This window comes from Macaca thibetana, chromosome 7 (assembly GCF_024542745.1).
Source record: "Macaca thibetana thibetana isolate TM-01 chromosome 7, ASM2454274v1, whole genome shotgun sequence".
In the NCBI taxonomy this organism is placed as follows: Eukaryota; Metazoa; Chordata; class Mammalia; order Primates; family Cercopithecidae; genus Macaca; species Macaca thibetana.
Window position 1 is genome coordinate 13,099,026 of NC_065584.1, and position 25,305 is coordinate 13,124,330.

Below are 25,305 nucleotides of genomic sequence, written 5' to 3' on the forward strand. Positions count from 1 at the left end.
CTAGAATGAGGTATCTTTGGGAAAGCCACAGACCCTCTCTGGGCCTGCCTTATTTCTGAAGTGAAGGTCCTGCCACTCCCTTTGGGGCTCCGAGGAAGCTAGTTCAGTGCTTTAAAAAAGTTGTTCCCGCCTCTGTGAGCCCTGGGCCAATTATCTGTCCCAGTGTGTCCACGTGGGAGCTCTGGGCTTAGCCAGCATCCAGGTGGATGGGGAAACAGGGACAGGGCCAGTCCAGCCCCTCGGGCAACATTAGAAGGACGAAGTCTAGAGTAGCAGCTAGAATTTGCCGCCAGCTTTATCCATTTCAGGCACAAAAAAAACGTCCTGGCACCCTCCCTCCCCTGTCCCTTCCTTATCTTGTTGTCAAAGGTAGATCCTGCGGTTTAAACCTGTTAGCAAGTTCAATTGAAGAGTGAGTGGTTCCAGAAAATGCGGCCCTGCAGGGCCGCCTGTGGCCACTAGAGGGCACCAGGTGCTCGCAGGGCCGTGCACAGGTCCCCGGCCTGGGGCAAGCTCATTTCAGGCATCTGGTTCCTTCTTCTCCTGCAGGGAATTCCCAGAGCTTCCGGTGTTTGGAGAGGAGAGGATACTTGCTGGCTTGGCACTGAGAAGCCTCGGCTGTTACTACTTATCATTTCCCGGGCCTGTTTAGCAGTTTGCAGCTCAAAGTGTCCTTTGTGTTCTGGTCACAAGTGCTCTCAGAGCAGCCAGAGTGGGCGTCCCTATGACAGACGTGGAAACTGAGGCTCAGAGAAGTGAAACGGCTTCCTCGTGGCCTCAGGGTTAGCCACATGCAGCAAGCGCCCCATCTTCTGGTTTGGGGCAGGAAGGGAGGAGTCCCCAGAGGCTGGTGGAGAAGGCTGCCTGGTGGGGGGCCGGGGCTAGTGGACGGTGGTGAAGCCTGAGCCTGGGAACCCAGAGTGCTCAGCCCCTTTTCCAGAGGGTGGGGGTGAGGAAGAAGGTTGAGACCCCGCACAGGGACACAGACCTGGGGAAAAGGCTGGGAATCTCAGCCGAGCCCTTTGCCGATATAATTTCCCTTGCCCCAGCCTGAAGGGTGGGTGTGGAAAGACACAGAAACCCTCAGCTACGGTGTCAGGTGCACAACATATGACACTGGGGACGTGACACAGCCAGGCAAGCCACTGAGTGGCCGGGTGACCTGGGCATGTCACTAAACCTTTCTGAGCCTTAGCTGCTTCATTTATTGAGAGAGGATCATAATATCTACCTCAGCGGCTAAGCTGGAGTCTAATACCCTCTATCTACCTACCTACCTCTGAGGATCACATGAGGTTGCATGGCCATCGTGCCTGGCACGTGGGTTTGCAGTAGAGAGCCCCTGCTGCGGTCCTCCACCAGCCCCCCTCCAGTGTCTGCGATGACCAGCTGTTTCCCAAAACTCTGCCCCAGGCATTTGCTTCCACCGTCTCCTCTAATGGAATTCCCTCCTCCAGCCTAACAAACTCCTACTCACCCTTTAATACCCAGGCCATTAGGACCTCTTTGTGAACTCTTCTCTACCTTTCTAACATCTTCCAAGCAGCCTCTTCCAAGCAGCCTTCCAAAACCCTCATCTCCATGCATGACGATGGCAAGTGGGTCTGAATGTTCCCTCCAGCCCCCATGGGCTGCAGTCAATCCTTCATTAAATGATGACTTCCGGGCTGCAATCTCTGAGCTCGTTGTTGATATATGTAGACCGGTTCCTGCCTTCCTGGGGCTAATAATCAGTGAGGGAAGCCATCATGAATACAATAAACACACATTTGTCATGAGCTGCAGTGGGCACAGTGAAGGAGATGTTGCAGAGCTTGCAAAGGATGTCACAGAAGGATTACATCCAGTCGGACGGTCACGTGTCACAGAAGGATCACATCCAATCCGGGGGTCACGTGTCACAGAAGGGTCACGTCCAGTCCGGTGGCCCAAGAAAGGCTTCCTCAGGATGTAACATTTAGGGAGAGCTCCAAATGCTGGGAACTCATCTGTTTTTAAACTGTAGTTAGGAATTAAAACTGCATATAGAAGTGTTTTTTCCAGCATAGTTAATAATATGTTAGATACTGATTGGTATTTCTAAGTAAACCAATAGAAATCAGGCGTAAGCTCGAGTTCTTTATTCATCTTCCTTTTAACTAATTCTGTTTTTAAAATGACAGTTGCATACCTTAAATATTTTTAAATATGTTCTGCTTTCATAGCCACATTTGTATTATTCACTGTAAAAATAAATTCTATTTTGAAAAAGAAAGAAAGAGAAAGAAATGAGGGTGGGAGCCCAGGGAGACCCCACCAAGCAGCGGGAACAGTGTGTGCAAAGGCCCTGAGGTCGGGAGTGGCATGGGTGAGGAGCTGAAATGAGATGAGTAAGCAAGAAGGGGTGGGAGCGGGGCCGAGAGGTAGGTGAGAAATCGTGGGCCACAGAGGGATGCTGGTCTTTAACTGAAGAACTATGGTGGGCTGCAGCAGGTGTGCAGTTTGAGAGAGGCTCAGGCAAGCCCATGTGTTGTGTGTCCCTCTGCCTGCAGACTAGGTGTCCTTGTATCCCCCATGCCCAGGCCGGTACATGCCACAGAGCACACACCCAACACATACTTGCTGGAAAGAAAAACTGCCCTGCCAATCACCCGTGTCCAGACACAGTCAGCCCCCTCCAAAGCTCCCCTCTCCTCTGGGAGGGGAGTCACATGCCTTAGCCTGGCAGTGACTGGGATGTGGCCATGCCTGCTCCTTCTTGTAGGTCCGTGTGCCATCTCCCTACATCTTCCAACTTTCCTGAATGCTCTCCTTGCTCCTCATCCTCTCCCACTCCCACCACTTCCCTCCAGCGTGTTACTCAGTCTTTCAGGGAAGGTCAACCACTACTCCTTCTCAGAAGCCTTCTCAGGTCACATATTTGTGGGCCGACCGACCTTGTGAATAAATGAGTGAATGAATGAGTGGATTTTGATTTTGACATAACCAGCACTTCCTAGATGCCTATCAAAACCTGGCACGACATGAGTGCTTTCCCCATCTCACTGGCCCACAAGCCTTCCAGTTGGTGTGACCGTCCCATTTTACTGATGAGAAAACTGAGGCTCAGGAAGATCACATCACTTGCACAAGGTCCCACAGCAAGACAGCCACAGAGATAGGAGCAAATACAAATCCCCTGAGCACTTGTGGCTTTTATTTGTCCAATCAGTTCATCCATCCATCCATTCAACAAATATTCACTGAGTGTCCTCTCTGTGTGGGGACAGACAGGGGCTTTTAGGGGCTTGTGAATAAAATATAGAAAGATCCTTGCCCTTGCAGAGGTCTCAGGTTACTCGGGAGAGGCAGGCAATTAACAATAGGTGTGATCAAGAAACAAGGACATACAAACCTGGCCAATATGGGGAAACTCTGTCTTTACTAAAAATACAAAAATTAGCCAGGCATGGTGGCATGCACCTATAATCCCAGCTACTTGGGAGGCCGAGGCAGGAGAATCACTTGAACCTGGGAGGCTGAGGTTGTAGTGAGCCGAGATGGCAGCACTGCACCCCAGAACAAGACTCCGTTAAAAAGGAAAAGAGAGGAGAGGACAGGAGAGGAGAGGAGAGGAGAAGACATTAAGTGGAGTGGGTAAGGGTGACTAGAGGTGCCAGTGGCCCTGGCAGGGGTCACAGCCAGCCTCCCCGGGAGGCTAAGACAGTGGGTTTTATGGTTCTCCTCTCCAAAACCTCTGCTGCGCAGTCCTCTGGAGCCTTTAGCCTGGGAAATGCCCATGCAAATGAAGGGGACCAGCCCCTCCACACCTGTGGGCTTTTCTCATCAGGTGGGATGAGAGACTGAGAAAAAAAATAAAACACAGAGACAAAGTATAGAGAAAGAAAAGTGGGCCCAGGGGACTGGCACTCAGTATACGAAGGACCTGCACTGGCACCGGTCTCTGAGTTCCCTCAGTATTTATTGATTACCATTTTCACTATCTCAGCAAGAGGAATGTGGTGGGAGAGGAGGGTGATAGTGGGGAGAAGGTCAGCAAGAAAACATGTGAGCAAAGGAGTCTGTGTCACAAATAAGTTCAAGGAAGGTACTATGCCTGGATGTGCACGTAGGCCAGATTTATGCTTCTCTCACCCAAACATCAGTGGAGTAAAGAATAACAGAGCAGCATTGCTGCCACCATGTCTTGCCTCCCACCACAGAGCAGTTTTTCTCCTATCTCAGAACTGAACAAATGTACACGGATTTTATACCGAGACATTCAGTACCCAGGGGCAGGCAGGAGACTGGCCTTCCTCTATCTCAACTGCAAGAGGCTTTCCTCTTTTACTAATCCTCCTCAGCACAGACCCTTCACGGGTGTTGGGCTGGGGAACGCTCAGGTCTTTCCCATCCCACGAGGCCATATTTCAGACTATCACATGGGGAGAAACCTTGGCCAATACCTGGCTTTCCAGGGCAGAGGTCTCTGCAGATTTCCTCAGTGCATTGTATCCCTGATTTATCAAGACTGGAGAAGGGCGATGACTTTTACCAAGCATACTGCCTGTAAACATTTTGTTAACAAGGCACATCCTGCACAGCCCTAGATCCCTTAAACCTTGATTCCATACAACACATGTTCTTGTGAGCTCAAGGTTGGGGCAAAGTTACAGATTAACAGCATCTCAGAGCAAAGCAATTGTTCAGGGTACAGGTCAAAATGGAGTTTCTTATGTCTTCCTTTTCTACATAGACACAGTAACAGTCTGATCTCTCTTTCTTTTCCCTACAGCAAAGGTGGACTTGATGCATAAAAGAGGGATTCACCCTAACCAAGAATGAGGGTGCCCAGAGTCAGAGGACCAGGATAGAGAGGCTGCCTTGGTGTGGTCCAGCTTGAGCTACACGACACAGAAAGCCTCTGTGCAGCCTCCGAGCAGGGGCTTTTTTGCCTCTTCCAGCATAGGCTGGGTGCCAGGAGTCTGGTTTGCTGTCTTCCCCCACCCTGCCTGCAGCATTGCCTGCCTGGACTGAGGTCATTCATGTGGGTGCATGACAGAAGTGATAGACTGGTGTGTTGGCAAGGATGATCACAGATGGGAAGTCCTAGTTCCTGGCCCTGCTTCTCCCAGACACTGACTGTGGCTAGAGCAAACACCTTCTTCCTCTTGGGCTTCCACTGCCCATTCATGCAATGATGAGGTTGCCTTGGATGCCCCCAGACGACTTGTCTATTTTGGGCAATACTTTGATGTTCATATTGGAAATGCTAGAACTGGCTCCAAAGTCTTATGTATAGTGGTTCTCCCATGCATTTGTTTAGTCAATAAATACTTACTGGGAATCTACTATGTGCCAGGCTGTGTTCCAGGGAGGGAGAAGCCAGGATCGACAGGAGGGACAGGGACCCTGTTCAAGCAGAGCTGAGGTCACATGGCCTGCTTCCTCCCCATTTCCTAGTGTCCCCTTCAGAACCAGCCAGGAGCACGTTCCCTGACCCACTGAGTCACCATGTCAGTGCTCAGGTGTTCCCACAAGGGTGCAAAGCCAAGGTGACCTTTCTCGTTGGGAAACCAGCTCTCCATTAGTGCTCAGTTTCTCAAATTTTATTTACTCCCAAACCACGTTCATGATTAGGACTGAATTCCCATCTCTTTTGTACATTATTTGCTCAAGACTTATCCTTAAATCAATTCATGTTAGGAAAAGAAAATTTGTTAAAATAGAAAAATTAATATTGCAGTCATACATAGAAACTAGCACAACTTGCCACAAGTAGAAAGTAAAAGTGCACACAACAAAACTAATTCGGTGATTAAATTCTACCAAGACTGTCACAGATCGCAGGCTCCCAGCCTATGGTTTGCTCCCCCTTGTTAGAAAGGAAAGTCAGCAAGTCTAAGATGGTGGTAAAGATGGGCTGGCATCAAGCCAAGACTCACTCCAGGGGGAACTCAGAATGATCAAAAGAGAACTGGAAGAGGGAGGACTTTGCCACTGAGTGATTCCACGTCGTGAGCAGAAACCACCTGAGATTGTTTACCTTGTAAACAGAGCAGTCATCTCCCTGATCCCTGGAGACCTTGACCAAGGTTGGAAGGTTTTCCTGATTATGTCCTTGACTGATTGGCTTTTCTTTCTTCTTTTTAAATTTTGGAATAATTTTAGCTTCACAGAAAAGATATGAAGAGAGTCCACTGAGTTTCCACGCACCTTCGACAGCTTTACCTAATGCTGACATCTTCCATGACTGTGAGACGTCGGTCACAACTAAGGAACGAATGTTGGTAGCTTACTATTCACCAAACTACAGAATTTATTTGAATTTCATCATCTTTTTAAATGCATACTTTTTTTTTTTCTGTTCCAACATCCAATCCAGGCTACACGTCACATATGGATCTATCTCCCTTCCCCATCTCCACCCTCAGTTTGGTTCAGATTCCTAAAAGTCAGGGGATCACACTGGGCAGGCTAGGAAATGAACAAAGTTGCAGCAGAAAGGGTGGCAGGGACCTGCACTTCCTGAGACAGATCCATGGTGGGGACTGTGGATCTCAGCTGGGGAGGCTTCTTGACAATCCAAAGGGTACCCTCTAGCTAAGATGGCACTCCAAGAGTAGCCTTGAGGCACCCAATCTGCTCCACTGTTAGGAGAAATATTGAGTGAAATATTCAAACAAGTACTGAAATAGAAAAGTATAAAGATGTAGCCAGATTTTTAAAATAGTATGAATATCTCCAACAAACCAAAAATGGAGCAGAAGCATAAGAATGTGTGAGGCAGGCAAGAGATCCTGTAGCCAGGGTCCTAAGAGGATCCCAGAAAGGCCTGGACATAGCAGGAGATGCTCCATGAAGGAGTATGGACTTGGGACAAGGTTCCATCTTGATGGACCCATGGAGATCTACTCCTGGGTGGTTGCTACTCCAGCAGGCTTGGTTTTGTGAATTTGGGGAGAAATGGGTCTTTACTTTCAAGGAGGCCCTGAGGCCCCAGAAACTGAGGACCTCAGAGCTAGAGGAAACCCTGAAGAGCTTCTCTCTGGGGCAAGGACAGAGGGTGGAGTGAGGGGTGGGAAGAGGAAGCATCCAGCCCTCTCCACTCTCAAGTCTTCTCGTCTTTCCCTGGAAAATCTGATTAGTTCTGCATGGGACCTGGGAATTTGCATTTTAATAAGAGCCCAATTAAGCTTGGTAAGTTCCATACTTCTTCAGGTTGCCTCTCTGTGTTTTACCAACTATGAGTCTTTACAAAAGTCCCTGGGTGTGGGTGAGCCAATAGTGCCTGGCCCTCAGGGTTCCCAACATCCCTCCCACTTGCTCCTTCCCATGTAATCTGCTACCTCTCTCCGTATTACTTACTGATCATAGTCCCAACCCTGGAGGATGCCACACAAAGTCCAGACTGTCTAATCAGGGAGACTGACATATGGGAAGGTAAACTGCTCTGGTTTGCTCCAGGTGTTTGTAAAGGGAGGGGCAGACTTTCTGTGGCATCTAGAGAAGACTTTGTGCAGTGGGTGATTTTGAGCTGGAGCTGGCAGGATGGAAAGGAGTGTTTCAGGCAAAGAGAGTGAGATGGGTAGTTCAAGCCAACTGAGATATATGTGTAATCATAGAGAGTAGAGGACGAAACAGCAGGGTGGCATTCATTTCAATATATTGTATTTTGATTTTTATTTAGGTATAGTTTACATAAAGTACACAAATATCACAAATATTTCTGCCCACTATTTCTTCAAAATTTTCTGTTCTCCACTGTCCCTCACTTTTTTTTTGCCTAGAACTCCAGTTACACGTATGTTAGTCCATTGATGTTGTCCCACAAGTCACTGGGACTCCTTTTTTATTACTATTATTTTCCAGCTTGCTGTCTTCAGTTTGAATAGTTCCTATTGATATATTTTCAAGATCACAGATCTTTTCTTCCATAGTACTAAATTTGTTGTTAAACCCAGCCAGTTAATTTTTCATTTCAGATATTAAGTTTTTCATCTCTAGAAGTTTGATTTTTCTCACATTCCAGTAAAATTTTTATTATTTAAGCATCTTTTAAGTAGCTGTTTTAAAGTCCTTGTCTGCAAATTCCTTAATCACTATTATGTCTGAGCCTGTTTCTATTGCTTAATTTTTCTGCTGGTCATGGATCACATTTTCCTAGTCCTAGAATGTCTAGCAATTTTTGATTGGATGCTGGACATCATAACATTATAATTTTGTTGTCTTCCTTTACAGTGTTTGAAATTTGTTTTAACAGGCAATAAGTTACTTACAGATCTGCTTGAGCTTGTCAAGGCATGTTTTTGAGCTTTGTTAGGGTAGGTCTAGTGCAGCTTTAATTCAAAGTTAGGTTAGCCCTAATGCCAAGATGTGACACTTTTGGGTCTCTACTGAATGCTCCAGGTCTCTCCACTTTGGGTGGTCATAACCTTAATATATCCTCATGCCTTGTGAACTCTGGAAATTATTTTGTTTATACCTTCACAGTAGGTTTATTTTTTCTTCTGTGTGTGTGAGTGTGTTTGCGTGTGTGTGTGTGTGTGTGTGTGTGTTGACCAGCCATGTGGAATTTCACTTTACGCATGCAGAGCTTAGTACTTAGCTTTGGACTTAAAGAGACCCCTGTGCACGTTTCTAAAGCTCTCCTCTAGTCCTTCACTGCACAAATTGTAGCTTCCTCAGTTTTCTCAAACTCTAATGTCTGTCTCCTAAGCTCAGCAAGCCTCCCATGCCCTCTTTGGGTTTTCTTCCACATGTCCAGAAAGTGTTCTTAGGCAGAAAATTGGGACAATTATAGAGCTTATCTCATTTTTTACCTCCCCTGCCTGTTCTCTAATGTCTGAATATATTTTTCGAGTATCTCAATAGTGTCATAAATTTTGTCCAGTTTTCTATCTGTTTACAACTGTTTGCAACCAATATCAGTTACTTTGTTTTAGCCAAAAGTGTAAGTCAACTCAAACTTTAGATATATACCTGTGTAACTTTACCTTAAGTAGCTACAGGACTTTTCATCATCCTGAGTTACCCTGTCTTCAGTTTGCTGTCTTACCAGTCAGGATTACTCTTGCTTATTACCTTGCTTATTACCCTTGCTTATTACCAGTCGGGATTACTCTTCAGAGGTAAACAGATTATTTCATTTTATTTCAATTCATTTATTCTTTTCGCAACCACGTACTGGACCATGAGTATTGGCCAAAGAGTGGGTATACAAGTAGACAAAATCAAGGTAGACAAGATCCCTAATTTATGAATTGTTCAGTCACACAAATAAATGTGAAACTATGACAGTGGTAAGTGTTTCACTGAGAAGTTAATGGTACTATAAAAATAGTTGCTAGAAGAAATTTTTCGTATTTGAGTGATCAAAGAGAGTTTCCTTGAGGGAATGATATGAACTAGGGCCTAAATAATGAGTAAAAGTTAATTAGGGGAAAAGTCAGATGAAGAGAGTTGGAAGGATATTCCAGAAGTAGGAAACAACAAATATCACATATGAGCATAAAAATTAATGGGCAGAAAGGGGTTACACGGATGTCAAGGGCAAGAGGCTTCATGATCTGCGATGAAGTTGGAGGGGCCAGCAGAGCCCAGGCTGTGTAAGTTAAGACTTCAGTGTTCACTTTGGGAAACGGGAAGCTAAATAGTAAGTGACACAGTCAGGTTTGAGTTTTAAAAGACTATTCTAGCTGTCACGTGCAGAGTGAATTGGAGGAGCAGGACAGGGTATGCGGAGAGAGCTGTTAGGAAGCTTTGTGGTAGCCCAGGCAAGACACAATGACAGCACAAATAGCCTGCTAGAGTGAAGGCAGAGAAAAGTGGATGGAGTTGCGCAACATTTAGGAGGTAAATTGACATGAACAAGAAGGAAGTGCAAGGATGCCTCCTAGGTTCAACTAACTAGGTGAATGGTGGACCCAGTGACAGAAATGTTGAAAAGGGGTTTCGGTTGTGGCTGTTGCTGGGAGATGGTTCTTGGGGAGGAGTCTGAGTTCATTGTGGTTCATGTTGCATGGAAGGTTTATTTGCAACCTCAGGAGGAGATATCAAGTAGGCAGTTAGACATATAGAGATCAAAGGAAAGGATTGAGCTGGAGAATAAAAATAATATATCATTTGCATGTCTAGCTGGAGAATAAAAATAATGTATCATTTGCATGTCTTAGTAATGAAGTCGTGGGTGTCGTGGCATGAGATCAGCTGGAGGGAGAGGAGAGATTAAAGTGAGGAGAGAGCTACAACCAAGAAAGCGAGTGCCAGGGCTCGCCAACCGTGCAAGGACAGGGCAGGAGAAGAGGAACCCGCAAAGGTGGGTAAGGAGGAGGTGCAGAGAGATTGGGAATGTGTTGTCACTGAGCCAGAGGGAAGGACTGGATCAGAGCAAGGTCTTCTGTGTCAAATGCAGCTGGGAAGTCAAGGAAGATGAGAACCTAGATATACTATTTGGCTTTTAGTAGCATCTGGGTCACATTTTTGTGAATACAGAAGCCAGGCTGGAGTGGACCAGTGAGTGAGTAGGAGGTAAGGCCACAGAGGCCATGAATACACAGCTCTTGAAAATTGGGGCCACAAGGGGAGGAGCAGTGGCCTCCCTTGGAAATAGGGCAGCAGTTAGAAGCAAGTGAGAGGGTGAAAGGAGTGTTTTTGTTGTTGTGTTGTTGCTTTCTTTGTCTTAACAAGCAAGACTTGAACAGTTTCCAAGCTACCAGTAAGAATCAGGTTGACACGGAGTGTTTAAGTACAGAAAAGAGAGGTGGAAGGGCCCTGAGATGGAGAGAAGAGATACTTTCCAAGGCCCAGGAAGGGGGTCTGGACATCAAAGGAGGGCAGATCCTCTGCTTTGTTGGTAGAGTGGAGGTGTAGGGGAGAGAGAGGGGTGACTGGGCAAGTAGGGATAGGCAGAGAGGATGCCCTTTGAGGGAAGCTGAGACAATTCCTTTTCATAGGATCTCTCTTTTATGTGACATAGGAGGCAAGGCTGTCTGCTGAGTGTGTGTGTGTGTGTGCACATGTGGGCACACATGCATATGTAGCAGGGTGGGCATCCACTCCACCCTGGAAAAAAAGGTTAAGGACACGGAAAAGGTGAAGGTTTCCCCTGAAAATGGGAGAGTGAGCTGATGAGTTACCTGTTGCCAGGTGGATAAAGGTTGGTGGTTGGGAACCCGCAGTGGACAAGGCTGCCTTGCAGAACCTCTCTTCCAGCAGCATTTGGCAGGGAAGGAGCAGACAGGTAGGTTCTACTACACATGGAGCCTTGTCACTGGGCTGGGACATGAAGACAAAGGCCTAGGGGTGAAGCACATTAGATTAAAATAAAGCCCTTGACACCCAAGCTGGATAAAGAGGCAAATGAAGATAAGGGATGGGGTGAAATTTAGGAATGCAAACAGCTGGGTCCTCAAAGGCGAAGCTGGGGTGGTAAGTCAGGGCCCAATAAATAAGGCTCTTGAATGCCAGGGCCTTGAGCATTTTTCCTGAGCTCAATGGGGAGCCACTGAAGAATTCAAGGTGAGGTGAATGATACACCAGATCAGCATCTGGAAAGGTCACCCTGTCTGCAGGGTGGAGTGCTTGGAGATGGGAGTGGGTGAGAGACAATGGAAGGTGGAATGCAGGCTGTGGTAGCTGGGAGGGAGATGCCCAGAAGAGGCAAGCCATGGGGACGGCAGAGTGTCCCTGTTACCCCAAAGAGCAGAGTCCACTGGTCAAACGCTCACATAAACCCAGGCCACAGCCAAAAGAGGGGCAAGGGCCTTGGCAGGGCTGGGAGAGAGAAGGGATGGCCACAGGAGGACAGGAGTTCAGGGTGGGGAGAAGCGAAGTGGGGAGTGCGGTGGATTTTAAGAGCTGACTGAATGAGCTTTGGCCACGGTTTTCCCCCAAGAGAGCAATGACCTGGGGGCCCTCAGACATAGATCCCAGACTCAGAAGAGAGGGAGGGACCTTTTGAGATTACCTCTTCCTGAAGTCTTGTGAAAAGCAGAGACTTACCTGAAGTCACATGGAGGCCAGTACCATTGATGAGTCAGGACACTTACTAGCCAACTCACCGACTTCGGGTGGGTCTCCCCTACTCAAGCCCAAAAGAAACAAGACTTGAGGCATGGAGGCCATGTCTAATAGGCCATCTCTGCTGATGGGGATGGGGAATTCTTTGGGGGGCACAACCCAGTGTCAGTGGGGGCCCCCTGAAAGCCACCTGCCCCACCCCCAGCGTCCACAGAAAGGGGCATAGACCCCTGGTGCTTGTGGCATCCTGGCACCTGACAGCACCTCCCCTCCATGTGGCGGATGTCCTCCTCCTTCAACCTGGTCCTCTTTCCCATGGTCATGAATAGCCAGGGACACTCCTATTCCTTCATCCTGGTTCCAAGGGAGGAACACAAAATCATAGGAGCCACAAAAGAGATGCAGCTTTGGTCTCCTGCTCACCATGGGCTGAACGCCGCGCTGGGCATTCTGCAGACGTTATCTCGCCCTTCCTCAGAGCTGCCCTCCTTACAGATAGGGGTCGACGCAATTCAGAAGGTGAAGCAATGCAAAGACGATGCTGTTCTCTAAACAGAAAGTACTGCTCTGAGGTTAGGAGGGGAACCATGATCTTGCTTAGGCTCTGACTTCTGAGTGGCCGTCAAGATCAAGTGCTGCCACTTCATCATTGAGGCTAGAGGGCCTGCAGACCCCAAGTAAACACAGTAGACCCCAGCTTATAGCAGGGAAGCCTGCCGATGCCACACTCTTACACGGCTTCCTGAAGAGCCCCAATCTGTCACAGAGCTCATCAAATACGAGAAACTCGGGGTTTCAGTCCCATATTCCAGGAGGCCTCCTTCGTTTTTTTGTTTTTTTTTTTTGAGATGGAGTTTCACAGACTAGCGTGCAGTGGCCTGATCTCGACTCACTGCAACCTCCACCTCCCGGGTTCAGGTGATTCTCCTGCCTCAGCCTCCTGAGTAGCTGAGACTACAGGTGCCCACCACCATGCCTGGCTAACTTTTGCATTTTTAGTAGAGATGGGGTTTTGCCATGTTGGCCAGGCTGCTCTTGAACTCCTGACCTCAGGTGATCTGCCCGCCTCGAAAGTGCTGGGATTACAGGCCTGAGCCACCGCGCCCGGCCACCACTCCAGTTCTGAGGCTGGTGTAAATGCTTCTCCATCTCAGGGCAGTGCACCAAGTGTCTACTGAGCCCTTACATTGGGCACTTTTCCGTGCTGGCAGGGGAAGCGGGAAGGAGGACAGGAAGCAGGTGTGTAGAGCAGTGAGGAACACAGACAGGTGCCAGGATAGTCTTGAGAATTCTCTGCTGCTGAGGTTCTCTGCAGCCATCCCCCAGTGGGTTCCAGGGCCCAGAACCAAGCACATCCCTGCATGGGGCCCCCTCTCTCTGCAGCCCGTCTCTCCCACTCCCCAGCCCTTCCTGCCAGCTTCTCTGGTGCTGAGATCTGTGTCACAGAACCTTTTCTGTTTCTTAAAGCTGCCTGGCTCTGGGTTCCCTCTGGGCCCTTGCACAGGTAGTCCTCCTAGCCTGAATCTCTCTCTTCTCTGCTTTTCCCCTTTATCTTGCTAACATTTTTCAAGTCTCCGTCAGCTGCCACTTCCTCTGGAAGCCTTTCTCATTATGGAATAGGTGTGCTCAATGCCTGTACTTACTCATCCCACACACACTTCTTGTGCCTAGTGGTGTTTGCTAATTGCCTGTCTTCCCAGTGGGCTCCTTAAGGACCAGGACCTGTCTCTCTGTCCCTCACTTTAGCCCCAACACCTGCTACAGCACCTGCATAATAAGTGTACATGTTCAACCCAGTGGACCAAATGCATGAATTACATATTCAAAGAACCTAGAGATTATCTAAAGGCATGAGTGTGGTCAGTGGTAATCCATTTGGTAATAGAAGTCGAGTAAATTCAGAAGTGGCAGAAGAGAGAAGGGAGAGAGTGATAAAAGTCACAACAGGAAAGGGGGGCCAGAGAGGGCCTCTCAAGCCAGAAATAGCTAAGCAGAGTCTTCCAGAGTGAGAAACAAGGGCTTTTCCATGAGCAAAGGAAGGTGGCGTCCAGGAGGGGCATTTGTAGGAGAGTATGCTGTGCCTGAGCAGGGGCTGGGTGAGTGAGAGGAGGAGGGAGGGAGGTGGACCCTGGGCTGTTTGCTATTGGTGTTGACTACAGAGACTGCAGATAAATATACTGGCTGGCAGTGGGGCCGAAGAGAGGGGAAGCAGTGAACTCTTAACGCCATGTGTCACAGGGTTCCCAGCGAGCCCTTTAAGAGCCAGGACCCTGGCTATCTGTCCCCGATTGTAGCCCCAACACTTCCATCTCCCAGCAGATCATCTCTGTGCAGAGTCAGATTGGTGAAGTTTCTTAAGAAAACCGTTTTGAGGAAACATGACCAGAGGAGGGAGATGAGTTCAGAAGCCTTCAGGATCGTACAGTGGGAGGAGATAAGGCAGGTTAGGACCAAGGGAAGAGCAAAGAGATGGAGAGAAGCTGGGGCTTGCAATGTCTTGGGGAGGAAGAACAGTGTGGGGAAGGAGGGTGGCCGAAGAGTGCAGAGTGACCATCAGTCTCCTGACTTGGAAGATGACAGCATGGGTAAAATGGCCTTCTTGGAGAAAGGGAGAGATGGGGCACTCAGGGTAGGGGCAGCTCCGGAGGTCAGTTCAGAACATGTTGGCAAAGAGTCCAGTAGGTGGATGGATGGATGTGAGCATAACTTAGAAAGAAAACTCCACCTTAGTCAAACAGGCAAACACAAAACTACAAAAGAGAAATCGTCCAATCACATAAGTGGAAATGGAGAGAAATGAACAGTTTTGCAAAAGAATTACTCATTCAGTAAAAGGGTTCTTTATAAAGTTCCATCTAAGTTAAATTATATCTGGTATAATAAAATGTGATTCATTTACGTATTTCATTTCCACAGAGAAATTGTTCGGAATGTGGCTGTCACGTTATGCTTGGTCTGACATAGACAAGTGACTGTGTGTGGCAGTCTTTTTGTCACTTTCGGCAAAGGTTCTCTTGTCTTTTCCTTCTTCATTTCTGGCAAACTAATTGTTCACTTGTTGACTGAATTCTTGCTTCAGTGGGTAAAGTCTTTCCTTCACAATCGGGAGTAACACTTCATGCCGGTGCTCCTAGGAGAAGAGTGGGTGGCAGCCATTCACACCGTAGTATAAATGACTAAAGAACAAAGTTTGATGAAGGGCAAGAGGGGTTATGAAGGCACTGTGCTTGTGAAAAGGATAATGGGGAGAAGGACATCCAGGTCATGGGGGAGAAATTGTACAATTGGTGAGGAGAGAAAAGGCTTCAGACAGATGAGACCTATTGGAGCACACACCTGCTTTACCTTCCCCTCTGGCTGAGCACAAACCCCACCTATTCTTGCATTGGATTCATACACCTTCCTTCTCTAAAATGACCATTTACTGTTGTATCTCAGGGTCAACCCACAGGGTTGGAGCTCCTCTGTAAAGGTGTGTTAAAGTGAATGAGATCTTTCTGATGAAACTGAACAGGTGAGGGTGTTGTCGGCAGGGCTGCGGAGACCTGCGAGCATTACTTCATAGAGTTGCCCAAATCAAATGCTCTCTGACTTCAACAAAACAGCAGTAAAAGTAATGTATTGAGCACTCACCATGTGCCGGGTCCTGTGCTGCACAATGTATGTGCCTTATCACACTCAGTCCTCTGAACAGCTCTGTAAGGTAACTATCTGTTTTACAAAGGCGAAACAGAAGTCCAGAGGGGTTACTTGTCCACCATGAATGTCAGGGTTGGATGCAAGCCCAGCCCTGTTGGGGTTTGAAATTGCTATCAGGTCATTTAGTCTGAAGTCTCCTTGGTGCCAAAGTCTTGTCAGCTGAGGCTTGAAGGGGAAGCAGACAGATGTGGCTGGAGCTGCAGCTCATCAGCAACTGACCGCCAGTGCTCAGGGCACCTGGAGGACCACAGAAAAAAGGACAGCCTTTTGCTCCAGGTTTCCACTTTTTGAGAGATATGAACACATTAGTAAATGTCGGTTTCTGGGAACAGGCAGCCAGGGTGAGAAAATAATCAGATCTACACAAAATGGATAAAGAATGTGTGGAGGGACCTCCAAAGGGTGAGAAACCACTTCTGGCTGCTAAGAGGGGGACTTTGCAATCTGGTCTCACACTCTCAATTCTTAAAAAATAAGTCCATGAAGCAGAAAAAAGCATGGGATTTGGAATTTGGGACCTGACTTTGAAGCCCACACAGAACACAGACAAGTCAACCGTGTGGTTTGGGGTAAGTTACGCAGACTCTCTGTGGCCTGTTTACTCATTTGCAAGTAAAACAGTAATGATAATACCTACATCATGGGACTATTGCGAGGCTCAAAGGAGATAACGTGAGAGTGCTCTGCTAGCCGGCCTATTTGTCTTCATTCTGCTGCTGATGGCGTGGGGTGTTGAAGTGTCTCTGATTCAGGGCCTGGACCCTCAGTTTACCCCCTCAATGGTTCTTACTTCTCTTGCAGACGTATTTGGTTCCAAAATGGCATCTTCCGTTTATGGAGTACTCTTTGCTGTTGGCCTCTGTGCTCCAATCTACTGTGTGTCCCCGGTCAATGCCCCCAGCGGATACCCCCACCCATCCTCCACAAAGAGCACCCCTGCCTCACTGGTGTATTCCCTCAACACCGACTTTGCCTTCCGCCTGTACCGCAGGCTGGTTTTGGAGACCCCAAGTCAGAATGTCTTCTTCTCCCCCATGAGTGTCTCCACTTCCCTGGCCATGCTCTCCCTTGGGGCCCACTCAGTCACCAAGACCCAGATTCTCGAGGGCCTGGGCTTCAACCTCACACACACACCAGAGTCTGCCATCCACCGGGGCTTCCAGCACTTGGTTCGTTCACTGACTGTTCCAAGCAAAGACCTGGCCTTGAAGATGGGAAGTGCCCTCTTCGTCAAGAAGGAGCTGCAGCTGCAGGCAAATTTCTTGGGCAATATCAAGAGGCTGTATGAAGCAGAGGTCTTTTCTACAGATTTCTCCAACCCCTCCATTGCCCAGGCGAGGATCAACTGCCACGTGAAGAAGAAGACCCAAGGGAAGGTTGTAGACATAATCCAAGGCCTTGACCTTCTGACAGCCATGGTGCTGGTGAACCACATTTTCTTTAAAGGTAAGGATTTGAGAAGTTGATGTTTATTTATTTATTTTATGATGATGCTGATGATTTTTGCTTAGTGAAATACACAAGGCAGACAAAGCCTAGACTGCAGGGTGGAGAAATGGGAGGGCCTGAGCTCTAATTAGCTTTGCAGTTAGCTGATTGCAGGACCTGGGATAGCTCATGTTTATCAGTTACAGTGGGGGACTCATTTAGTTCTCTTTGGGTAGACAGATAAAGTGTCTCGAGGTGTGTTTACATTTGACTCAGTGGGAAACCCACAGGAAAAATCTGGAAACTACTTGAGAGAAAGGATCTCTTGCCACCAGCAGCTGTCCCACTGCCCCTTGAAAGTTTTAAAGAAGGAACATGGAACTCTCTGACAACCCAGTTTAAGAAGCAAATCCAAGAGTGTGAACACTTTCATAGGTGTAGAAATGTAGACAAGTTGATGTGACTGTCATTCATATCTCACATATATATGAAGTCTCCTTCATATATAACTGCATATACATTTATATATATATATATGTTAGAGATTTACAGTTTTCACTGTGTTGTAGGGAATGCACATCAGCTTTTAAATCAAACAACTTGGATTTGAATTTCACCTCTGCCCCACACTTGCTCTATGATCCTCAGCATGTGTCTCTAAAAGATTTACCATGTGTTGAGTGCCTGACCTGTACCAGTCTCTGTGCTGACTGGATAGTTTGATGATAAAGCCAACTTTATAAGGTTGTACTTGAGATAGAAGGGCCTGGCGTCTCCAGGCAGAGTTTTCAAGGATGTCACCATATCATCCCTCCCCTCCTCCGTCCCTCTCCTCCCCTTCCTTCCTCCCTCCCTTCATCCACCTGTTCACTCATTTATCCATGGACTGGTTTATCTGTCCATCCATCCAGGCATGCACCTAGCCAACCAGCCAGACATCTATCCATTAACGTACTCATCTATCCATCTACCCATTCACAAAGCTATCCATCCACTTGTCCATCCATCAGTTCATCCATCCATCCACCTAGCTAGCCAACCACCTGTCCATTAATCTATCCATCTATCTACCCACCCTATATCCACCCATTCACCAAACTATCCACCCATTTATGCATATGTCATTCATCCATGAATCCATGCATGCATCCATCTATCCACCCAGACAGCCAAACATGTATCCATTAACCTGTTCATCCCTCCACCCTCCATCTACCCATCCAGCAAACTATCCGCCCATTTATCCATCCATCAGTTCATCCATCCATCCATTTATCCATCCATGCATCCATTCATCCACCTAGCTAGCCATCTAGCTAGCCAACCACCTATCCGTTAATCTGTTCATCTATCTATCCATCCATCAGTTCATCCATCCATCCATCCATCCATCTATCCACCCAGCCATCCAACCATCTATCCATTAGCTATTCATCTATCCATCCACCCTCCATCTGCCAAGCTATCCACCCATTTATCCATCCAACCTGCAAAGAGGAAAGAGAAGGAAAGAAAACTGGTATGCTTTGAGCCCTTACTAAGTTGCCTTCACTTTGTGTTGTTCTATTTAACTTAATTCTGTTTTTAATTGAAATACAATTCATATGTCATAAAATTCACCATTTTATTGATTTTCAGTATATTCACAAGTTTGGGCAACTACTCCGCTGTGTAATTCCAGAGCATTTTTTTTTGTCACCTCAAAAGCATACCCATTAGCAGTAATTCCCCATTTCATTTTGCTGTCTTCGCCTCACTAATTGCACTTTGACATAAAGACCTCATTTCTCTCTTTGTGCTAGCCAAGTGGGAGAAGCCCTTTTACCCCGCATATACAAGAAAGAACTTCCCATTTCTGGTGGGCAAGCAGATCACTGTGCGTGTCCCCATGATGCACCAGAAGGAGCAGTTTGCTTTTGGGATGGATACAGAGCTGAACTGCTTTGTGCTCCAGATGGACTACAAGGGAGATGCCATGGCCTTCTTTGTCCTCCCTAACAAGGGCAAGATGAGGCAACTGGAACAGGCCTTGTCAGCCAGAACACTGAGAAAGTGGAGCCACTCACTCCAGAAACGGTGGGTGTCTGTGTCAATCTGCTGGGCCCTGAGGCAGGGGACGCACACATTCAAAGATGGGGGAGAGATTGTGCTAACAGCTGTTGGATAATCACTTCTGAACAATGAGCACCAACTGTATGCAGGACAGAGAGCCTGGGGCTGTCTATACATGTTCACACTTGAAGTTCACTATCACCTGATGAGGAGTCTTAATACCACTCATTTCACAGATGAGGAAATGGAGGCTCCAAGGTGGTAAGTGAATTGTCCAAGGTCATGTAGCTGTTACATGCTAGCAGAGCTGGCTCTAGAAGCCAATCTGATATTGAAATCCATGGAACGATCCCATAAAAGCAAGCAAACAAAAGCATTGGTGATCACATATAAGAAAGAGGATAACAATATTACCAAATCCAAATTTGGTGAAAAGATAAAGTAACCTACTATTTACAAAGTGCTTAGGAGAATTCCTAGAAGATGGTAAGTGTTCAGTAAATGTTAGCTAATAATGTTATTATTAGTCCCATAATTATTATGGTGAGTATAAAAATATGGAGAATATCAAAAAGATTAATCATGAGATAAAAAAGAAATGTCAAAGTTTTATGTTCCGTCTCTTAGCAATATACTGTTGGCATCGTAGAATGATTTCAGCAGCATTCCCTGGTGCTCATAGTCTGGGAAGAGAGAAGGAAGGCTGCAGTGTAACTGGAATTAAAGAAAGAGACTGGGCAATGCCCTAGGGGAGGGCAGGAAAGGTGCTGAGGAGCTTCTGAGCAGAGAGAGGTCACTTTCAGCTGGGACTGAGGGACAGCTTCAAGGAGGCGGTGGGGTTTGGCTGCACATACAGGTAGCATATGAGCACACAGAGGCTTGGCAAGGGCAGCTTTGGTAGACGACGCACTGGCAAGAACTCAAAGTCAAGGACGAAGAGGTGCTGCAGGGTGTGTCAGCGACTTCTCTTCTCTGGCTGCATCTGGGGCTGGGGATAAGAAGAGGAGGTGGCACAGAAGCTCAGGGAGGAAAGCATGGAGCACAGAGCAGCAGATGGAGCACAGAGAAAACAGGGAAAGGGGATAGTGGCGGGGAAGAGAGAGGTGTCCCTGGCATGAGGGGTCACAAGATACCTGTCAGATGAGGACTGAAATGTGTCCACCCAATATTTTTGTGCTTTCCTTGCTGTGAGTCACTAAGTACATAACCTTGGGCAAAGCACTAAAACTAAGCTTTACCATCTTTAAAATGGGGATAGTGTTGTTGAATGTGCCTGGGACAATGTCTGGCATATAATAAACGTTCAGGCTGGACTCACGCCATAATCCTAGCACTTTGGGAGTCTGAGGCAGGTGAATTGCCTGAGCTCAGGAGTTCAAGACCAGCCTGGGCAACACGGTGAAACCCTGTCTCAACTAAAATACAAAAAAATTAGCCAGACGTGGCCACGTGTACCTGTAATCCCAGCTACTTGGGAGGCTGAGGCAGGAGAAAAGCTTGAACCCGGGAGGCGGAGGTTGTAGTGAACCAAGACCATGCCGTTGCACTCCAGCCTGAGCGACAGAGCGAGACTCCATCTAAAAAAAAATGTTCAGTATGTGCAGGCTGTTTTCTCTTGGTTCAGAGGGAAAAAAATATTGTGCTAAATTATCAGGTGGTGCTGTTCAATATAGTAGCCACTAAGCCACCTGCAGTTATTTACACTTAAATTATCTGAAATTCAGTAAAATTAAAATTTTAGTTTCTCATTTGCACAAGCCACTGTTCAAGTTGCTCAATAGCCACACATGGCTAGTGGCTACCATACTGGAGAGCACAGGTCGAGGATCTTCCTAATATCACAGGCAGTTCTGCTGGACTTTGCTGCTCTAGGGCATTAGCAGGGCCTGCATCAGGAAGTGCTGGTGAGGAGGTACTCTGGACAGTGAGTGAGTGGTTAATGAGCTTCCATTGCTACTTGACGTCTCCTGTTGGTTTCTGCCATAGACTCCCTTGCCGACCACCTTCTCACCTCTGCACCCACTTCACTGGGGGCCCGTCTGTCTCCTTGCATGTTTTTAGTGCTGGACCTGCTCAGTTGGGAGACTGACTTCAAGAGCAACCTGGGGTTCTTGGCTAGGATGTGTTGACTTTTTTAGCAGCAAGTAGCAATGGCTGGAGGAAGAACGGAGTCTCCCAAAATGGCATCTAGGAGCAGAGATGCAGACATCATGGGCTTGTGACCTCATTGTTTCCTTTTCCCTACTGCACAGGTGGATAGAGGTGTTCGTCCCCAAATTTTCCATTTCTGCCTCCTACAATCTGGAAACCATCCTCCCAAAGATGGGCATCCAAAATGTCTTTGACGAAAACGCTGATTTTTCTGGAATTACAAAGAGAGACTCCCTGCAGCTTTCTAAAGTGAGTTGAATGAGAATATTTGCCAAAAAGTCCAAGCAGGAAGCACCTGCAGAATTAATCAAGTGCTCTTATGTCATTGATAAGGAAACAGAGGCCTGAAAGGTGAAATGAGGTTCTTCTGAGGCCAGAAGAACCGAATCTTGCGACCTACGGCCACCATCCCTCCGGCACACAGCGTGTGTTATCCCTCTTCACTCAAATGTTCCGAAGGCGTCCTCAGCAGGCAGCTGCTCCCCTATGCCTGCTGCAGGCGAGCAGGTGCTCCCTTGGGATCTGACCTCACCTTCTTCCTCCCTGGAGTTTAGGCCCTCACACAGGCATCACAATATGGCTGCCCATAGGCCATTTACACCCTGCAGGTGTGTTGTCTGGCCTTCAGTGTGTAAGGAAAGAGAGAGAGAGAGAGAGGAGAGAAAGAGAGAGAGAGAGGCAGAGAGAGAGACAGAGACAGAGACAGAGGAGAGAGAGAGGAGACAGAGAGAGAGAGAGATGGGGGAGAGAGAGAGAGAGAGAGAAGAGAGAGAGAAAGACAGAGAGAGAGAGGAGAGAGAGAGACAGACAGAGAGAGGAGAGACAGAGACAGAGAGAGAGACAGAGGAGAGAGACAGAGGAGAGAGAGAGACAGAGAGAGAGAGGAGAGAGAGAGGAGTTTTAAAACGTAGTATATTGGATCTAAAATCCAGATTTCTGATCCTCTTGAAACAAATCACTGACCCTAATTCCCACATGGCAACAGTGAGTCTATGTGTCCACATGGCAGCCATCACCGGAGCTGAGTTGTGAGTGACCCTTTTAGTCAGACAGGACCCTCCAGGTAATGTGGGCACCCCATGCTCTGACAAGAAGTCTCCCTCAGTTAATTGGGGTTACCTGCCTAACCCCTACACACATATGGGCTACTGATCCCTGACCTAAACTTTTATTTTGATAATGGATTACAATAGTCAGAAGTGATCCTGGGGCCACTGAAGGGGACCTTTGTCACTGGTCTAAAGAAAATGCTGAGAGGCCCCACTGGAATATGATGAGCATAATGGACTTTTTCTCGAGGAAAATGCATCTGTGAGCCTATGAAAAACAATGCCTGTAGTCACAGGAGCTCAAGTCTCCCTGAAGCTTAGAAATCCAGGAACTCCAGGTTAAGAATCTCTTCCCTAGAAGACAAAGAAGGGATCTAACCTTAGTCATATCAAACCCATGTCTGCCATGCGAGAACTGCAGCAATCACCACTGCTGGCAAGTCCACGAGCATTTGCTTTGTATGATCTCCCTTAATTTACACAATAACCTTATGGGACACACGCAATTATTATTACCTTTTATAGATCGGGAAACTGAAGCACGTGGCGTCTAAATAATTTTGCAACCATAAGTGGCAGAACTGAGATTCACTCCTATCTTCCTGCTCTGTGTTTGTAACCATCTCACTCCCAGTGTAAGGACCAATGGGCCATAGTCAACGCCCACTGCAATGTACTGAGCAAACCCAATGCCAGGCATTTGAACCTTGAATCCTTTCAAGGTAGACATCACCATTCCAGGGCAAAACACTCAGTTTAGTTTACTCAGTTAACTAAAAGTGTCTCTACTGGGGCCACTGATGTTTGTTTTTCCCTTGGCAGGCAACCCACAAGGCTGTGCTGGATGTCAGTGAAGAGGGCACTGAGGCTGCAGCAGCTACCGCCACCAAGTTCATAGTCCGATCGAAGGACGGTCCCTCTTACTTCACTGTCTCCTTCAATAGGACCTTCTTGATAATGATTACAAATAAAGCCACAGACAGTATTCTCTTTCTAGGGAAAGTGGAAAATCCCACTAAATCTTAGGTGGCAAATGGCCTGTTGACTGATGGCACTTTGCTAATGCACAAGAAATAACAAACCACATCCCTCTTTCTGTTCTGAGGGTGCACTTGACCCCAGTGGAGCTGCATTCACTGGCAGGGATGCCACTTCCAAGGCTCAATCACCAAACCATCAACAGGGACCCCAGTCACAAGCCAATGCCCGTTAACCCCAGTCAGTGCCCTTTTCCACAAAGTCTCCCAGGTAACTAGCTTCGTGGGATGTTGCTGGGTTACCATATTTCCATTCCTTGGGGCTCCTGGGAATGGAAATATGCCAAACCAGGTCAGGCACTTCTATTGCAGAATTACAACAACACATTCAATAAAACTAAAATATAAATTCAGCTGTCAACAGGGTCCTAATCTGAAAATGATTTACTGGTGAACTCTCAGTGGCTGGGCTGCCGTCCCATGACATCTTAGAGGCTGCATGATTTGTTTTCCTTCATTTATTCAGCAAAAACTTACTGCGCACTTAATATACGCTAGGAGTAAATCAGACAAAATTCCTGGCATGTTAGGCCTAAATGGGGGAGACAGACCCCCTACAGCAACAACGAAACCAAACCTATAAACATGGTCGTAACAGCTTATAAGTGCCATGAAGGCATTGAATAGGATGACTGAGAGTGAGGGGAGGACAAGAGAGGGGTGTGAGCATAAAGGCTGTGAGCCAGGAATGAGCGGCATGTTGGAGGGACAGAGCAAGGACCTTGTAGCATCATGTGGGGCAGATGGAAGAAATGAAGACACAGAGGCTCAAGGAGGTCAGCTGGTGGAGGCCGTTGTTGGCCAAGGAGAGAGCCTGCGTTTGTGGGGAGCACCAGGACATGGGGTGACGAGGGCTAATGCATGGGCTGTGAAGGTCTCCCTGGGTGCCGTGGAACAGTTTTCCATTTCCTCAAGCCTGGCTGTCTCCCTGACTCTGATGATGTCGTGTATGCATATGCAGCCTTCTGGGTGCTCAGCCCCTTCCCTGCGGGTCTGTAACGGCAATGGTCCTGCTCCCATAGTCTGAGTCCTGAGAGCAGCACAACGAGCAATGGGCCACGGTGGCACCACAGCAAAGGCAGCTCATGTCCTTTAAGTCAGACTCACCATCCCTCCCTCCCTCATTGCCTGACAGGCTGTGCTGGCACCTCTGCATCACCCTCATTACCAAGGGCATCTCTGGCGGCCTCCACGGAGCCCTTGCTCCAGTCAGATCCAAAGGCTCCTCTTCTGGGGACCCCCGTGCCCCACCCACCTTGGATGTGCCAAGGGCCTCATGTTGGCTTTCTCATGCTGTTTTACAAGGAAAGAAATACAACAGAAAGGAGTTACGCTGGAGAGCTGGCAGAAGTCCCAGGGGAACCTAACCCCCGCTCCTCACGCTCCCACTTTATTTCACAAACAGAACAAGCTGCCACTGCACTCCAGCCTGGGCAACACAGCAAGGCCCTGTCTCAAAACAACAAAAACAAACAAACAAAAAACAAAAACAAAATAGCTGAGACTTAAAGAGTAAAAACAGCTAACCTAGGCCATAGGGCCCTCCTGTGCTGACTTAGAACAAGGACTATTGGCCAGTTATGAAGAGCTCCCGCAACAGCCCCTGGAGCAAACTTTATTTTATACACAGTGCTCTTCCCTCAGGCTCTCCATTGTAAAGGTCACAGTGGAGAAGCCAGGCATCCTTCCCAGGAAGGAGCATACCTGCTCAGACATGGCTCCAGCCTCCTGCAGCGTAGGCAAGAAGATGTCCCACAGTAGCACAAAGGAGATAGTAGGTGTGAAGAAGTGACTAACAACACCTGTTGTTCACAACTAGGTCTTTCTGGAAACTACAGGGAACCCCAAGTAGTCAGCAGTGGGTGACAGCTGTAAGTATCCTTCCGACAGCCTTGCTGCTGGTGACACTT

The 25,305-nt window shown here is 47.6% G+C and overlaps 3 protein-coding genes across 5 annotated transcripts in view; all 3 read left to right on the plus strand.

Moving 5' to 3' along the window:
* Positions 1-25,305, plus strand: part of LOC126959657 (alpha-1-antitrypsin) — a 401,225-nt gene that overhangs the window by 294,246 nt on the left and 81,674 nt on the right. The gene's annotated exons all lie outside the window — the stretch shown is intronic.
* Positions 1-25,305, plus strand: part of DDX24 (DEAD-box helicase 24) — a 463,245-nt gene that overhangs the window by 15,339 nt on the left and 422,601 nt on the right. The gene's annotated exons all lie outside the window — the stretch shown is intronic.
* SERPINA9 (serpin family A member 9) lies at positions 10,208-23,756 on the plus strand. 3 transcript variants are annotated; one of them, XM_050799162.1, is made up of 6 exons: positions 10,208-10,276; positions 16,480-16,718; positions 17,013-17,124; positions 18,909-19,182; positions 21,411-21,558; positions 23,181-23,756. In XM_050799162.1, the coding sequence occupies exons 2-6, from the start codon at positions 16,497-16,499 to the stop codon at positions 23,382-23,384; spliced, it is 960 nt and encodes a 319-aa protein (XP_050655119.1). In that variant the 5' UTR covers positions 10,208-10,276; positions 16,480-16,496; the 3' UTR covers positions 23,385-23,756. The 3 variants fall into 3 exon arrangements, with proteins under 3 accessions (XP_050655119.1, XP_050655120.1, XP_050655118.1); XM_050799163.1 differs by having other exon boundaries at positions 10,215-10,276; positions 16,480-17,124; XM_050799161.1 differs by having other exon boundaries at positions 10,215-10,276; positions 16,670-17,124.